At 42.6% G+C, this 17,329-nt stretch overlaps 1 protein-coding gene across 2 annotated transcripts in view; it reads right to left on the reverse strand.

The window, feature by feature from the left end:
* Positions 1 to 15,688, reverse strand: part of prkcba (protein kinase C, beta a) — a 126,445-nt gene extending 110,757 nt beyond the window's left edge. For both annotated transcript variants that reach the window (XM_061223471.1, XM_061223465.1), the window contains exons 1-2: positions 15,313 to 15,688; positions 14,713 to 14,744 (exon numbers count right to left, since the gene is read on the reverse strand). In XM_061223471.1, the coding sequence (XP_061079455.1) occupies positions 14,713 to 14,744; positions 15,313 to 15,485 (205 nt within the window). In that variant the 5' untranslated portion in view covers positions 15,486 to 15,688. The remainder of the gene's footprint in view (positions 1 to 14,712; positions 14,745 to 15,312) is intronic.
* Positions 15,689 to 17,329: the final 1,641 nt, after the last annotated feature.

Genomic DNA, 17,329 nt, shown 5'->3' on the forward strand with positions numbered 1-17,329 from the left:
TAACTTGAACTGCGAACAGCGCTACTGAGTTGAAAGCAATTGTGTGACCTTCTTCTGAGTGGTATGTTTTGAAGAAAAAGACATAAAGTCCCTCCAATGGTAGACAGACGGACACAAGCATACACACACACACACATCCTTCCACGCACACACGCCAGCCATACTTGGATTGCAGTTCTTTGAATTTCTGTGCTCTGAGAGGCGGCTACTCCAATTAAAACGCAAACGAAGCCTGGGGAGACTTTTAACCTTGCAGGGCCTCTCTGATGTCTGTCTGCTGGAGGAAATTGAAGGAGAGATCCCCACGGCGCTCCCAAATTACCTGTGGACAACTGCAATAATGCTCGCCACTTTCTACTTCAACTAAATGCATTGCCGCCCTTTCATTATGCGTTCTTTCGCTCAGATGAAGAATAAGAGCCTGCGACAAGGCGCTGTGCGGGATCAGTGTCGAGTCCGCGGAAGGAGAGTTGCGTTGCGTAAGACGACCTCATCGGGTCAGGTTTACCACAGTTTTTGGTGTCGGCGGAGTTATCAATACGCTTATGGCTGTTGAGTTGGCTCAACGGTCCCCAGACAATCCCACAAGCATTTTTGAGTCTATTTCTTGGGGGTTTTTTTACGATGAGGGATAATACAACCATTCAAATTAGCAGCAGACAATGAATCACTTAATGAAGAAACAATACAACAACATTTCCCTGCAGAGCACTCAGGGTTCAAGGCCTGGTTTTCACGCCCTGGTATATGTTAATTCAGAGGGCAACCGTTTCCTCCAAAAGCCTGGCTTAATCCCAATCCAAAGAGCCCCAGTCAGGGAGCTGTGCATACTCATCAGTGCCTCCTGCTCCATCACTGAAAGCAGCTTTTAACACCGTAATAATGCCTCCATTACAACACAACGCCGCCGTGCACTGGGTCTCTGCCAGCCCAGTGAGAATGCTATTGAACTGCTGCCCACGAACAGTAGCCATCGCTGTTGGGTGAGCATCTGACCTGCGAGTTATCTGACTCAGGATTGATTTAACCAAAAAAAGTCAGGTCTTGGAGAGATGGATGGGAGGGCAGGGTGCCAGATAGAGGGGGGTTGTGGGGTTGAATTTTCATTCCCACAATTCCGAGAGTGACAGTTGGCCTGCCTGGGGAAATACTCAGAAAGGCCCACTGCAAGCTAATGTAAAACTGGACGGAGATACGCAGAGATACGCAGAGAGACACATGCACACACCCACACACACACCCACACGCTGTACACCTGCAAAAACTACTGAAGTGGCACTCCTACCAAATCTCCAGATGCACGAATAACAGCACAAATCCTCTCTCAACTGCCATTCTGGTTTGGGCAGAACATGATCATTTTACACAGCCTGCTGTGTGTCAGAAGGGAATATAAGTACAAAATAACTGCAGCACGTGTGAATAAATTGAAGCCATGATCCTCGGTGAGAACCTGCAGCATGGGACAGTCTAACGCCTTCAAAGAGAACAGCCCGACCAACATTAAAGCTCGTATGGTGCTCCAAGGACACCATTCCCACTCACAATAAAACTGAGAGCCCTTAGGTTCAGGCACCATCCACATTATGCAATGAGGATGGCTATGTGTCCCCTGAGGATCAACACTGAGCATCTTCACTAAACATCACTCAGGCAGCAGATCAAAAGCAGCACTACTAAAAATAAACTCGCAGCATGGCAGTCGCCATTCTCCTTCAAAACAAAGCCGTCAAATAAAATCTTTCCCTAGAACTCTGGAACTGGATTTCCACACTGGCCACAAGCCTCCCTTGGTCCCCGAAACGTTTTGGCGGTGAATCAAGTGGAAAATATGCTTTTCGCGAGAGGGACGATGAATTCCCTGCAGTGCTCTAGCGGCGAGCTGTGCATGTTTGCATACACTGACACCACGCCTGCATTAATGCTTCACTGCCAGTTTGGGACGCTCTGTCGCCTCACCTTCAGTTTCTTTAAAAAGAGACCATTTCAGGAACGGAGGCCATCAGGCCTGCATGTGTATTGTACACACACGGCAAACCAGGCCCAGAGCCACAACACCACAGTGACTGTAGGCCCATGGGATAAAAAGGTCAAAACTTAACATTTATCCCAAGGTGACTTTAACTCTACAACTTTGGGGTAAGACCAAGACCAAATTCACTGGACTGCAGGGAGCATTCATCTTAAGTGCACTAGAGAGTTCAGATCAAAGGAGGCTGCCGTCCCTACTCAGCCCATATCTGAAGTACCCTCAAGAGATCGAGCACCAAGGTCAAACATCGAGATTCTGAACTAAGGGAAGCCAGTTAAACTTAAAACACCTCCTAGCCTGTGTCAAATAATGCTTTCCCTCTACGGTCAGGATATTTAGTAGGAGATAAAAAAAAGACAGTTCAAAGAAAACAGGGAGGTCTATGACTCACTATGGCTATGACACACACAGCGAGAGAAGAGAGGAGAGAGGAAGAGAGAAAGAAAGAGCTTGTCTTTTAAAATGTTATTCATAAGTTAATTAGGATTTGTGTAGGGAGCTATAGTACTCTATTATCACAAACTATTTTAAAAGTTTTATTTGCAAATGTGCAATAACTGCATTACAGATACTGCATTAGTCATGGTGCCCGAGAACACAGCAGTAATGATTCAAGTTGATGCCATTAGCATGTTTTTAGACTGTAGTATCACTGAATAGGGTGTTACTTCATGGGATAATATGCTATTTTTCCACTAGAATGACAGCAAAAACTACCCTATACAAACAGTAGAACAGCGCAGAACAAAAGGGAACACTCTGTAATCTGGACTAGGCAGACTAGTGCTAGTAAATCATATGTAGCTGAAATTATGTAAAGAAAACAAGCTTGGATGACCTTTTACAGCGGACTGCAGTGAAGTGAAAACAATCTTTGAGAAGCAGTACTCAAATCCTAGCCATTTCCATAAACATAGGTCTGGGGCTCTGTTTACATCTCAGCTCTCTGTCTGAGAGGTTCCTTCTCTGCCAGTCACAACTTCTCTATTAATTAACAATGATCAAATACTTCACTGTAACTTTGTTGCATGGACTTAAGTTAAAAAATGACAGCAGAAAACAAAAATTCTGAGGAAAAAGATCAACCTTCTTGCAAAGAAGTTTCCATAGAAAGCACCAGGAAAATATGGGACAAATAATTCTGCCTCAATCGTTCCAATGCCGTCAACGTCCGAGAAATTTTGCAATTTCCACTGAAACCATGTCACTGTGGTTTCAGGCTTCCCTGTAACATGCTTTAGCTTCATTAATAATGTAAGACTTAGCATATAAGAACAGGGATCAAGTGAGGATACTAACCTGCAACATAATGGTAGTACACCAGATGCTTGACAAAAAGACATCAACAAAGGCAGCAATAGCCATTGCATGGAGCAGCAGGGATTTGGCCACCAGCAGCTACCGGTCCTTAAAGGGACAGTTCACATTCTGGAGTTTTCGCATTGTGAGGTACAGTATATACAATTGTATGCAAAAATGTGAGCACTCCTCGTCAAAAAGCCTTTTGCAATTAATAGCTTGGTGAACAGAAGCAAACCTGAACTGTAAGTCTTACAGAGTTAAACATGAGATCTTTCTGCAAAAGTAATATTGCTTTTTATTTTCATTTTTACTGTTTATAAATGATAAAAAAGGAAAATGGCCCTGTATAAAAGTTTGGGAACCCTTTTGGATAATTTTCTGTTACTTAAAAAAAAAGATTACTACTGCAAGTGGCAGCTGTGAGCATAGGAAATACTGTGAGAGTGGAAGGAAGAATGGATTCCACCAAATATTAAGACATTCTAGAGGCTAATGTTCGAAGGTCAGTCCAAACATTGAAGTTGAAGAGTGGTTTGAGTTTGCTATTCCATCAAGACAATGATCCCAAGCATACCTCAAAACCTCCAGGAAAGACGGTTGAAGGTTTTAGAATGACTACCACAGTCCGCAGACTTGAATATTATTGAAAATCTGTGGAGAGATCTCAAACATGCCGTTACATACAAACATACAAGGAGGCTGAAGAATATTTCTGAGCTGGAGGCGTTCTGCAAGGAATAATGGGGGGAAAATTCCAAAACCAAGAATTGAAAGACTTTTAGCTGGCTACAGGAAGCGTTTACAAGCTGTTATAGTTGCCTGCCTGAGGAGGAGTTAAAGTACTAACTGACAGGGTTCCCAAACTTTTGCACAGGGCCATTTTTCTTTTTTTTCTTTTTTGAAACTGTAAAACATTCATATGAAAAGTAATCTTTAAATGTGAAAAAATATGTCATGTTTAACATTTAGAGATCAGGTTTTGTTCACCAAGACATCAATTGTAAAAGGCTTTTTGACCAGGGGAGCCCAAATTTTTGCATAGGACTGTAAAACCTCTGGAAAAATCGAGCACAAACCCCTTAGCAGCGCTATAACCACTATAAGCCAGCAGGTTGTCAGAAACTTCTTTCAGCATCTACAATGTCATTCAAGAGCACCGGCTCAACCAATCAATAACGTGCAATCAAAAATGATATTTATAAAACTTGAACTATCCCACAAATACTTTCAGGGCATGTTGGAGAGTTTTGTTCAGAGCATACCCTTGGCTTGTGAATGAGAGAACACCCATAACCGTGACAAAAGAGGCTCAGTACAGGGGCAACCCAAGGCGGTAAAATGCCTGCGTGGCTGCCACTAGGCATGCGCTGATGACAAGTGATCAGTGTCATGGCAGTCACCATCTTAGCAGCTGTTCTTCCTTTGCATGCGGAAGTGAAATTATGTGCTGCTGCATGCACAAAACTATCACTTTCTCCGAGAGCCATTTTGCTCTGAGAGGATGAGATTACGAGAAGCTTGTTTCCACCCTGGCAGCCCCTGTGATTAGCTGCCCTAACGAGGCCCTCCTTCTCTGTCATCTGCATCGAAGTCGCATCCTGAACGGGAAACAAAACAAGCTGGTGACCCGCCTTAGCCTCCTAGGGCCCTGGTGCCCTGAACCCGCCAACGACACCATTCCCATTCTACAGCATGTAGCCCTCACAAACTCCCCAATGGACTTCTCACCATAGCAATGTGCATTTCATATTGCATATAACGGATCACGATGCTTTTAATAAATCATATAAAGTTAAGTTAAAGAAAAAGATCATTTGTAATGGAGCATTACCTGCCAATTGACCAAGTTACACAGTTAAATGTAAACATATTGTTTTGGCTCTGTACTCCAGCAAATTAATTAATTGGAACGCACTGGAAGTAAAACATAAGTGAATATGAGGGTAAGCTTTAATATGAGGGGTATTTACACCCATATCCAATGATCCGTGTAGGAATTACAGCCCTTTTTGTTTCACTGTCCCAATACTTTTGCATTTAACTATACAATATATGAATATATAATTGAACATATCATTGACTATTGATTTAAATAAAAAATAAGCTCACAGGCTACCAAGGGTTACAAATACACACATAGTAGGCATTTTTCCAATTAGCAAGGCACATTTTGATTTAATAGTAAAAGCACAGCAACCAAATTATCCATTAATGAACATACAAAAAAATACATCAAACTCTCTGATTCCAGAAGCCATGCATCTGCCAGACAGTAACCCATTCAAATACAGACCATGGGATGTTTACTTTGGCCTGTTACCATATTCTTGTGTATATGAGAGAGCATTAGACACCACATTCTCTTTGTTGCACTATAGTTCTAACAGATGTCACAGTCAGCCCTGGAAGTGAATCAGCTCACTGGAGTTACTACACGCCAAGCCAAGCATCTGCCGCCATGGAGACAGCACTCTGAACTCTATATTTACAGTACAAACAGGACTTCCTTATCAGAAATGCTGTGAGTATGGTTTTAGAAAACTCCCTTTCCTGCGTAGCACTTCCCATGTAGTATACTACAGCCGTCCATCTGTACTACTGAAGCTATTGGCAAGAAAGATAAGAAAACTGTAATAGATTATTTCATTTGAATCATTATTTTATATGAATATGTAGAGGAGTGTGTGCATGCATGCCCGCGTGCAACTGTGTGTCTGTTATGCATAATGCTGCAAATGCATCGAGAAACATTTATTAAGCGACCTCGAATCTCTCCATCTAGACAGCTCATCAGAGGGGAATGTCATGTGTAACGGAAACATTGAGCTCTGAATGCCTCCACAGGTCCACAGCAGAAAACCAGCAAGGTCCATTTAATTGTGGAAACTTAGGCTCTGTATATGATGGTGTCTGTTTCTTAGCAATAAGATGAAATCCATCCCAGTGCTCTTTCACCTGTTCCAACTGCAGCTTCTCCAAACAAATGTAAACGTGTCACTGAACTGATCTGAACCCAAACACAGATACGTGAGCTGCTCCTCCTTGGATGGACAACTCAACTGGTGTTGATGTGTTGCCTTAAATATTATGTTCATGGAAATGTACCACCATTTCCCATAATGTGGTGTTTTATCAGAATATCTGCCTGCACACCCACACAGCTGCCCCCCCCTTTCCCTATCTACCCTTTATTTATTCTTCACAGAACACCATTTCTATTTATACACCCTTCAAAGAGCCCACACATTTCAAAAGGCGTCCATGCATATTGCTTCATCAAACCAGTACAGCAGCTCAATCAAACATGGATCCCTCAGCTCCAATTGCGTCTCTAAATTCTTCAAAGAAGCAGAAGAGTGAAGGGACACGGGAAGTAATCCACTCTCTCTGTACAGAGTCCCACGATTACTCCAGACATAGCCGTTCCTTTCAGGCCCTCAGGTAACATGCAGAGTTAAGCAATCAAGTCAGGTGTTCTTGCTCCTACCAATACCCAGTCTCTACTCTCATTTACAAGCTCTCATTAACACAAGCGACCAGTATTTTTTCAATTAGCATCATTTATTTTTTCAATTAGCATGGGAAACTGTGAAAGGCCATTTTGTTTATATTCTGCTCCTTCCGCAATTATAAGTCTGATGGATGAACTTGTGTGTGCACTGCTGGGACATAACACACATGGAGGAGTCCGCAAGAGCGCCTTGTTTCACTGAGTGCACAACAAAAATTCCAACAATACAAAAATATCAATGCCAAGCTATTTTCTCTGATTTTGCTGGTTGGAGGCATTTTGAAGGGAGTGAGAAGTTTGTTGACTTCATCAGGAAGTCAACAAACTTGTTCTCTCCAGAAGTAAAAATGCTCCAGGCCTTCTCCACTTTAACAGGCCAGGTCAGTCAGATTTGCAGAAACCTTTTTCCCTCCGGTGAAATAAAGCTATAGTACCATGACTTAAGTAACTTAATATTTTTGCCAAACTGTTTCAATTTTCATTTAACACCACAGCAGAAGGCCTTGCAACATGCCCCGTATGCCGAATTTCTAATCTTGCGCATGGTTTCTAAAGTGCCCCTTCCTGATTTCTAACCCTACTGAGGTATGAACCTACCAACCGCCTCAAGCCACAGACCCATGCATATGCCCCACGTTCAGACAATTGCAGATGAATGAATTGCTGAAAACAGATTAATTTCTTCTTTGGACTGCCATCCGGTATGCAACTTTCAAAATGTAGAACCTGCACTGCCGCGCATCGTTTACCTGTCAACATTTCTTTGGACAGAGGTCACAGGTCTTTGAGCTGGCCTTGCGTAGACTCTCCTCACCCAGCCTGTGTTCTCACCGCAGCGGGAACGTGCCATCTTGCTTTCGCTTCAGTGCAGTCCTCCCCCTTATAAATAGAAAAGCGAAACAATCGAGGATTCTCCTATTTCGAGCTTCGCGGAGCACCTCTGGCGATTTCGATTTTGTATGCGTCATTAGCAGTGCGCTGGACGTAGCTGACGGGAGGGAGCGACGCAGGCAGAGTCAGGCACCGTGACCTGGAAGCCGAGATTGGAAGTTTGAGCTCCTCAGCCTACAGTCACATCTCTCTCCTCTTCATTAATCTGCTCCCTCCTCCTGCACTGCCACTTGTGCAGTGCCTCAACATCACCTGCAAGTCCATCTTCCTCTTCCCCTCCTCCCCCTCCTCCTCCTCCTCCCTCCTTCACAATGAATGGCGTTATCCCTGCCTATTTCCAGCACCTTACTCATGTGGTTATTTGAGCCAAACAGGGGCGATGGCGCATGCTCCTGTAGGAGGGCCGATGACTGTCCATCTGTCCGCTATGCTGGCTGCTGGCTCTGCGCCTCCTGAATCACCTGGTACAGTGCACCTACACACACAGCAGGCATGCGGCATGCGTTCCACACCCAGCCTAAGAGCCAAACGCTCGCCCGGTCAGGCTCCTGCACCAGCGAGCCCTTCCCTCCGGTTCTGCGGTCGAGCGGTCGGACCGCAGGGGACCCCGGTCACCGTAGGGACGACTCTCCACGCGCCGGAGGGAAATAAACGGCCCTTTCCCCCGGGAGAAGGATTTGTGTCGACTTTGAACTCATGATTGTCCATCCTCGCCCTACCCCCTCCTCTCGCTGGCGATTTACGGCCCGGTGCCACAGACCCCCATCCATCTCAGTCTGCAGCTGGACATTGCAGTTACATTATATTACAGTTATTCAGCTGACGCCTTTATCCAAAGAGATTTACAGTTGATTAGACTAAGCAGGGGCCGATCCCCCCTGGAGCAATGTGGGGTTAAGGCCAGCTGCATGGATCTCATCGTGGCCACACTAGGGCTTGAACAACCAACTTTCTGGGTCCCAGGCATGCACCCCGTGAACACACACCTGCTCCCTAGTATTAAAGTGGGGTCTGACAGCAGGGACACCTTACAGCCGGTGCCTAAATGGTTGCACCCTGAGCTCTTATCGATCGCTTCCATAATCCTGTTCTCCCTTGCCGATACATAATAATAGCTTGAAGAGATTATTATGGCTGTTAGCGGAGGCATAATTAGAGCGATTATCTGCGCTCGGTGTAAAATTAGAGGACGCTGGTCCCTGCTGGCGGGATCACGGGAGCAATGGCCGCGCTGGTCCCAGCTTGTTGTGAGCACATGCAGCACGTTCCGCAGGCTGTCCGCTGCCATCTGCAGCGCAGGAGCCACAATGGAGGGTCGTGGCTCAAACGGACAGGGAAAGACTGCCTGTGCTACACACACAATTTATGTCCCTGCAACACTACCTTCCAACATGGCATATCATGGTATATCATAACATACTGTAGCATATCAAACATATTTCACGTACAGGATGGTTCAAAGGCTGTCACTTTCCATGCATTACACAGAGCGAAATACAACATGCTTCAAATTATACCTTTCCTATCTTAAAGCCCGTCAAAGGCAAGTCAGAGCACGATATCACGGTGTAGTTCCCTCTGAGGCAAGTACCCCAGGAATGTTGGTATCGAATGTCACAGAGCTGAGGCTTGCTGAACCTGACACACAGTCGGCATCCAAACAGCTCATTGTTTCTCCCATGGCAATTATCATTGTATTATCGTAAACTCGCTTTACCACGAAAGTAAAACATGCACCAACAGATTAATTTGTATGAAATTAAATTAAGGCTACTAACTGTACTGTATGCTTCCATCATCCAGATTAGCGAATTGAGCCGACTGCAAAAATGAATAATAATAATAACAGAGCATTGTTTGAAAGGCCAAATACCAAATGAAGTATCTATAGTTCACCTAATGGCACCAATACACTACAGTGTAATTCTGACAAGCCCAGCGAGGCCCTGAGGAGAACGGTTTGGAAGGCGCTAACTTGAGGCCAGTGAAGGCACTCAGCTGCTGGCACTTCCAACCGCACCCTCAACCTCAACCTCAACTGTCTAAAGGAGTGCAGTGAAGTTGGGTGAGGTCATACTGCACATTTCCCATAGGGAACCCAATGGGAGCAGAGGCTCCCATCATGGCCATTTCTCACCTACCGGAGGCAGTGCGTCATCTCCTGGGCTGTGGCTTCCTTGGCCTTCTGTTAAGAGCCTTACTCAACAATGGCCATCTGCCTGCATTCATTCTTCAGTTGATTCATATACAAATGATATTTAAATTATTGATAGCATTTCTGTCCCCGCGTTTAAGTTGTAGGAAAGCGTAATGCTTACCATGACCACCCATTGTGTTGTACCTCTATTTAAAAGTCATGCAGTTTGCAGAGGCTGTGCAGACCTTTGCCATTATCTGGTGTCACTCAATCTCAGGCTGACTTTGATTTTGGCAATTATTGCCTTTAAATTTCAGGGAAAAACATTTTTGATATGCAATAGCCAACTAGCCATTTATTACTTTTTGTGATATAGGAGGCCCATTATTACAACAACATTCTTCAAGCTATGACATTGGTGTCTCCAATCACTGTAAATTGGGAAAACTTGGGAGAAAATTGATAAAATATGTACTTGAAAATGAACTGTTCTGTATGCTGAATGCTGACTATACAGTCATTGACCATCCACAGTTCTAAAGATTAATGTTGTAAATAACAAAAGTAGGCACCATTTATTATTGTGGCCACTTACAGATTTCCATATATTTAAGCACCATTTCACAAGATGTATTAAGGACTGACAGGCACTAAAATGTACTAAGGAGGAGTGCTGGCAGGTGTAATCTCTGTACACCACCACTGCCAGACATTCATTCTGGTGCACTTGTAATTACAACAAGTCCTTTTCCCTCGAGGTGTTCTCTCATAGAGAGCCCCAACTCACACAGCACCATTGACGTTCCATGACCAATAATTACTTTGTCCTTAAAAAAGAAAATGTGGTTTCTCATCCACAGAGAGAAGGATAGCCTTGGAAGCATTGCGAAAGCAAGGCGTCTGTAATGACTTCATTGTGAAATCCTTTTCTCTACCTACAGTACAGTCATTCCTTTTCAGCATAAGCACAACACTCGAACACTGAACGATTCTCTGGGCAAAGTAACGTCGCTCTGGATAAGAGCGTCTGCCAAATGCCAATAATGTAATGTAATGTAAAAGACGGCTAGAGCAGGGATAGACACTGTGTAGATGAGTCTGAGGGAGTCTGCGTTGGGGGCTGGCTCAAAGAGGAGCAGAAGCAGAAGAGGGTGTTGGTTAAAGAGGAGGAAATGGGGCTCAGGGGGTTAATGAAGCTTGCATGGGTGCAGGGGGGATTCCAGGGCATGAAGAGAAGCAGTGCATAATGAGTCCCTCGCCCATCTTAAAATGTTTGAGCCCTGTGAACAGTCGGTCTCTCTCACAGCCAAAACTCAAGGTTCAATAAGAGACAAAAGGATGCACCACACATTTGGATGAATTGACGTAAAAGGTGCAGAACATGCCTTTGCTTGTTGGCTCACGTTATAGGAACAAGGATGGTTCTTGCACTCCGGGGGTGCTGTGGGAAGTCAGCCAGTGTGCAGCGCTGAACATGCACCACTACACCACTGAGGTCTTCACAGCTGCCCCTTAACCAGATGATTCAAGTTGTTCTTCAGAAAGCATACAGTCTCACAAAAAAGACCACTGGCTTGTCATCAGATTGCAATTTGGTTCCTGTCCATAAAGGACAAAAGTGCTCTTTTATCCTGTAGCCCACAATTGGATAGAATCTATTGCACAGCAGTGGTTTGTTCGCAATGACAGAGAAGAAATAGGTTGCTGGCGAGCCCACTATAATTCTATATTACTACATATTACTGTGCTCCACTGCAGCTTTGCCCATTCAGAATGTAACAGTAAAATGAAAAAGGGAAAAAAAAATGAACCTCCACCATGGACAGGCAGACTTCACCTGATTCCAGTTATCTCTGCCCTCTGATTTAAGTGTCGTCAATCTAAAAGCACGAGTGATGCAAATCAAGAGACAAGGAGAAGGATAACACAACAACCACAGCAAACCCTTATAAGAGATGGTTCTGGAGTCCACAACAATCTCCTACTGGGAATGTGTGAGCACGACTGAATTTATACACATGCAAGGAACGCAAAAGAATAAGAGATATTTCATCCAAAAAAAAATTATACTCTGATTAAACAAATGGCATTACACCACAGGCTAGTCAGAAAAAACTCAAAATAAATCATAATCATGAGAAAGTCAGCTTGTGCCTCTGGGCAAAACCATGCACACATTACCCTAAATTAAAGTTCACATAAGCACATACAGTAGATAATATAAATAAGTATAAGTAAAAGCTACATTACTAAGCACCCATAAAACAGAATAGTTGGCAAAAATAGAGGCAGGTTCATTGACAGTGTTTCCATTTTAACCTGCAGGATACATAAATTCAAACCAAAAGCAAATGTGGAATCTGCTGAATGAATGACTCAGGCAGCGCTACTGAAGGGGGAGCTCCCTAGGAATTTCATCTGTTGGTATGGTGACCTACTCGCAGCGATGGGCTTACAATCTGTTAGAGAGCACAGAGATTACAACCAGGCAAGCTGCCCATGGGCCCCTCTTCTGGGCAACAAAGAGGTAAAAGACAACGGTAGGAGAGGAGCTGCAAGTTCAGGCAGCTGAGATTCCCAGAGCTGAATTACATACAGAAATATAGATCTCTGGCATCTTTAGGCATCCTCTGTACAGGCGGGTCAGTTAACCAGAGCCATCCGGTTCAGTCAGAAAGCCCATCCATCATGCATTAAAAAGGAGCGTGACCAGTTAATTGCACTGTTATATAAACAAATGCTTCCCCACAGACACAAGTGCCTGAAAAATATCAACGTAATGTAAACATTAGGCATACACTTTCTTAAAATACGTGCAATCACGGAGTCATGTCCCTAAATATAACACTTTCTGTTGGTTGACACAAACCAGAATTGTGTCCTGGTTTTATCTCATAATTTTCACCTCACAATCACATGGAGAAAATATTTCTTTGGGCTTTTTTGGGGGTGAAATCAAATGACATAATAACATAATAAATAGTAACTTGAATTATGATATTATACTGAAGTGTTAAGGGACTGAAAAAGTGGTTCGTGAGAACTTTGATATCAATATAATGAGAAATGCATGTTGAGCAGAAGTTTACTCAATGTGAAATTCAAACAACTCATTAAGGCATCGTTACGAAACACAGCCATTCTTGCATTTTAAACCAAGGGTTAAGATGCAAAAATGCATGCACACGTTTTTGTTTTTCTGACTGCTCCTTTTTCAGAATGGAGACCGAGTGGCTGATTAGTACACTCTCTATCCCCAAGTCTAAACCAAACTCATCAAACCCTGTCTCTCTGAACTTAGCCACGATGTAGAAAACAGGAAAAGGGTGGGTTTCTGCAGACAGATGCCTCATATCTGACACGATTGTATGACTGCAGTGCTTGCCCCTCTAGTCTACAGCTTCAACTCAACTATCTTGCTTTCGTTCTTACAGTAGCTGCATGGGAAAAGTGAATCTCATTAGGAATTATCCTCTAGTTTGTCATTTTAAGGTCAAACTGGGAAATGCTTAAACACACTCAACAGACTTACAATATGCACTGACTGCCCCCACATTTACTTTATGTCCTTAATTTTTTTGCATTCATCTCATCTTTACTGACATTTAGCTCCTATCCAAGGGGGCTTATAACGCAAACACGAGTGCAAAGATCAGAGTCAAATAATGTGTGCTATGTTAAACGGCTGTTTTAATGAGTAATTGCAGAGGGGAATTAAAAGTACACTACGCAGAAGCATAGTTTTGCAATATCCAGCAACCTAGCAATGCCCAACAACCCACAGGATTTCTACTTTACATTTAATTCTACCATTCTTAAATTTGCCCATTAAGATGCATGCTATAATACACTTATCCAACAAAACCTGTTTTCTAAAGGTTGCTTGTACATCACTGTTAAAAACTAAAAGGATGAAGACATAAAAGGCATGCTTACAAAGGCCTCATTATGACAAACTGCAAAATGCAGGAAAAGTATATCACAAACAAAATAAACTCACACAGCCCTGTGTAGATACTTCCTCAAAATGGAGAATTCTTATGTTGAAAATTACCCTGAGCTTGCATCAGGCAATAGTTTCAATTTCACTTTATTTCAACTGGTTAAATGTGACAATCTCTGTATTCAGACTCAACCACACATCCATTTGGACAGGTAAAGTTATGTAAAATATTTGATTATATTTTGGTGACATAGTGTTTAACACTATGTTTTACAATGCATGATATGCAGGAGTTGGCGAAGTATTAATAACAGAGTATATTAGTATACAAGAGGGATGCATAACATCGCTGAATGAATATTTAAACACCAGGACACTAATGATCAATCTGACTGAATTGTACCTTGGTCCACAGAATGTTGCTATTGCAGCCGATTAACTGCCACCATTCCGCAAATGAGCCGATGGGATAAAATGCAGCACGGCCAATTTTTTGCATTCTGCAGAAACTGCATTCCAGCTCGCTAATACAGCATGCAGTATTTTTTTCTTTCCACGGAGAACAGGCACTGCACTGCATATTATTTCAACAATCGGAAACGAAAGACACTGACGCCAAATAACATTTGAATATCATAAAAATTCGGAACCAAATGATTCAGGAAATGCGTGCATTTAGCCTACAATCACCATTCCTAAAGCGATTGCGCAACATTGGTGATTAATCGGGCAGGCATTTTGTTAATGGAGCGAATAAGGACAGTCGTCCTGAAATGTTATCAGGACAAACCTCATCAATAGTCAATAAATAACGAAACACATTGTCACTTATTTCAGGAAGAGGCTAAAATTTAAAATAGCCGCAACATGGACAATGATTTCGACGTTGTGCTTACCTTGACACTGGAATCCCTGTTTACCGAATCCCCTAAAACAAAGAACGAAATAGTAATTTTATTTATATAATATAAATATATATTTATGGAAATGTAAGCGAGCTGTAGGGTCTATCGTTGTCTATATCAACTAAATGTAAAATGACTGCGGTGCAATTACTTCGCTTCAGCTATTAGTATCTCAATCAAAACGGCCTACGACGATTCTATTTAAATTGTTAAATAGACTACTGATTAGACATATACGATGCATATTCTATATATCGGAATATTAACCATCAAAAACCCACACTTCCAGTCAGACATATCTTTAATTGATGTGTTCTTGGCTGGGGCGGCTACATTCGCTAAAAACCATCTACAATTAAAGTTTGAATAAAGACCATGTACCACAATTTGACATATATGCCATTTTATTTGACTAAGTATATTCTCAATTATTTACACGCTACAAGCCACCCAAATTCATTTTATTGACAAGCGGTTTTAAAGTCATGAGCAGCAAGTGTGTCACCTGTGTCCTGTGCCACAATAACATTATCATTCCAGTCTCCTGCTTGCTGCCATGGAAAATTCACATGTCGAGAATTGTTTCCTCACCAGATAAAGTCCGTGCAGTGGCTGCAGAAGGTCGGCTGCTTGAAGAAACGGGCGATAAACTTGTGGTCCTTCACTTCGTGTACATTCTTCTGTCTCAGGGCACCTTGCCTTGCAAACCCTCTCGTGTTCTCGGCCCCTTCTCCGTCGCTGCTCAGTTGCACGGGGTCAGCCATTTTGAACACGGAAGTGTTAAAAGAATAAGTTTTGTTTTTAGATGAGCGTATGTGTGCCTGTGCGCAATGAGAGTCTGCTCGCAGTGCTATACTGTAGTTACAGTACTGCGCTTTTGGCAGCGAGTCCGCTCTTCCCTCTTCACACACCACACGCCCGCCGCCTCTGCTGCTACAGTAAGATGCGAGTTGCGCGCTCGCTACAATCCCACTCTATCATGTGGTGTTATGAAACCACGCCTCTCTTTTTTATGATTTCAGCCCATTTGGGATGAGAGACGTTGAAAATACTTCGTGTGAAATGACAAATGCCGTGAGACAATTTTTCACGAATATTTGAAGAACCTAATGGAGACGAATTTTGCGGTCACATGGATCTCGGTTTTGGGCGGTGCGACTAACCTTGCGACAATGATCGAAATATGATATGCAAACTTGCATTCATGAAAAATAAAAACATCAGGGTAGAAACCGTTTTAAAAATTTTTATGAATGTCTAGCTAATTAAAATTAAGTCATCCAAATTCAGGAAACAGACAGATAATAGATATCTTGCTTTGTAATTGAAGCTGAAGAGCAGTGCACATAAAATTGTCAATATTTTAGAGTGATTTGGAAAATCTTCCATGGAATATGAACATAATTGGCCAGGGCAGTATAGCAAGAGAGGAAGGCTGCTTGGTCAATATCCACAACTCAAAAACAGTAGGCTACCAATATAGCACTGTAATCTGAAAGTTTCTCCTACAATTACAATGTGGTCATCACACTGCAGTATATGAGGACAGATTAGATATGAATGTCATTGCCTATGATGAGCAAAGAAAATATCACTTCACTTGGTGGTCTTACCAGCTTGTGGTCACTCAATGTGATCATTCATTCATCTCTACGACTTTAACTTAATGGAGAAGTTTAATAGACCACCCGCTGCCCTAGTACTAGTTAATTCATTACTTGTATTTTTTAATTTAAAAAAATGTTTCCCAAATAATTATACAAACCTGTGTGGCATATCCTCAGTGGCCATTATTCTGACCTGTCACACTTTCCAAGCAGGCTGGGGTCAATTCTGAGATGTCAATATGCATTAAGGGAAGAATTGAAGTGAAGAATGCTTTGTTAATACACCCTACAGTTATAACTGATTATGCATATCAGGTAATGCTGGAGCTGGCAGCAAGTGAGAGCAAGCCAAGATGTTTGAAATCTTTTTGAAGCCACTGCTCCTACCATGGACTACTCAGGGGAAGAAACAAAACTGCCAACAAGAACCCAGTCACAGTATAAATTGTAAACATAATTTTAATACTTGGCTCATAAGAGGAGAGTTACATTTGCATGGAAAAAGGGGGGAGCTTATTCTGATTTTCTTTCAGGAGAATTTACACTCAGGTTTGTTCTAGAAAGGTAATGTCATGTGTTAAAGCTGCTTGGAGCTGCTCAATAACGTTTATTAGTAGATGATCAAACAAAGTGCATATTCAATAAAAATAGCTTTTTTTCAAGGGTATTTCAATACATTTTGGTTTCACCATGTAAATATGCACTTTTTATTCATAAGCACCAGAGAAGATACTGGTGATGTCCATGAGTCACAGACTTCAAGCAGTCATTGCATGCAAATGATGAGATATGAGACTACTATAATTTACACATTAATATGTCCCAAACATTATGGTGCCCTGAAATGGGGGGCCATGTATAAAAAGTGTTGCATGCACAAATGCCTGAGCATGCACAAATGCCAAATAAAGAAAAAATGTCTATGTCCGAAACATTAGGGAGCTCACTATATGCTGAAAAACCAGGACCACAGCACTGCTGCAATATTTAGGGAATGGATA

Source organism: Conger conger, chromosome 2 (assembly GCF_963514075.1).
Source record: "Conger conger chromosome 2, fConCon1.1, whole genome shotgun sequence".
NCBI lineage: Eukaryota > Metazoa > Chordata > Actinopteri > Anguilliformes > Congridae > Conger > Conger conger.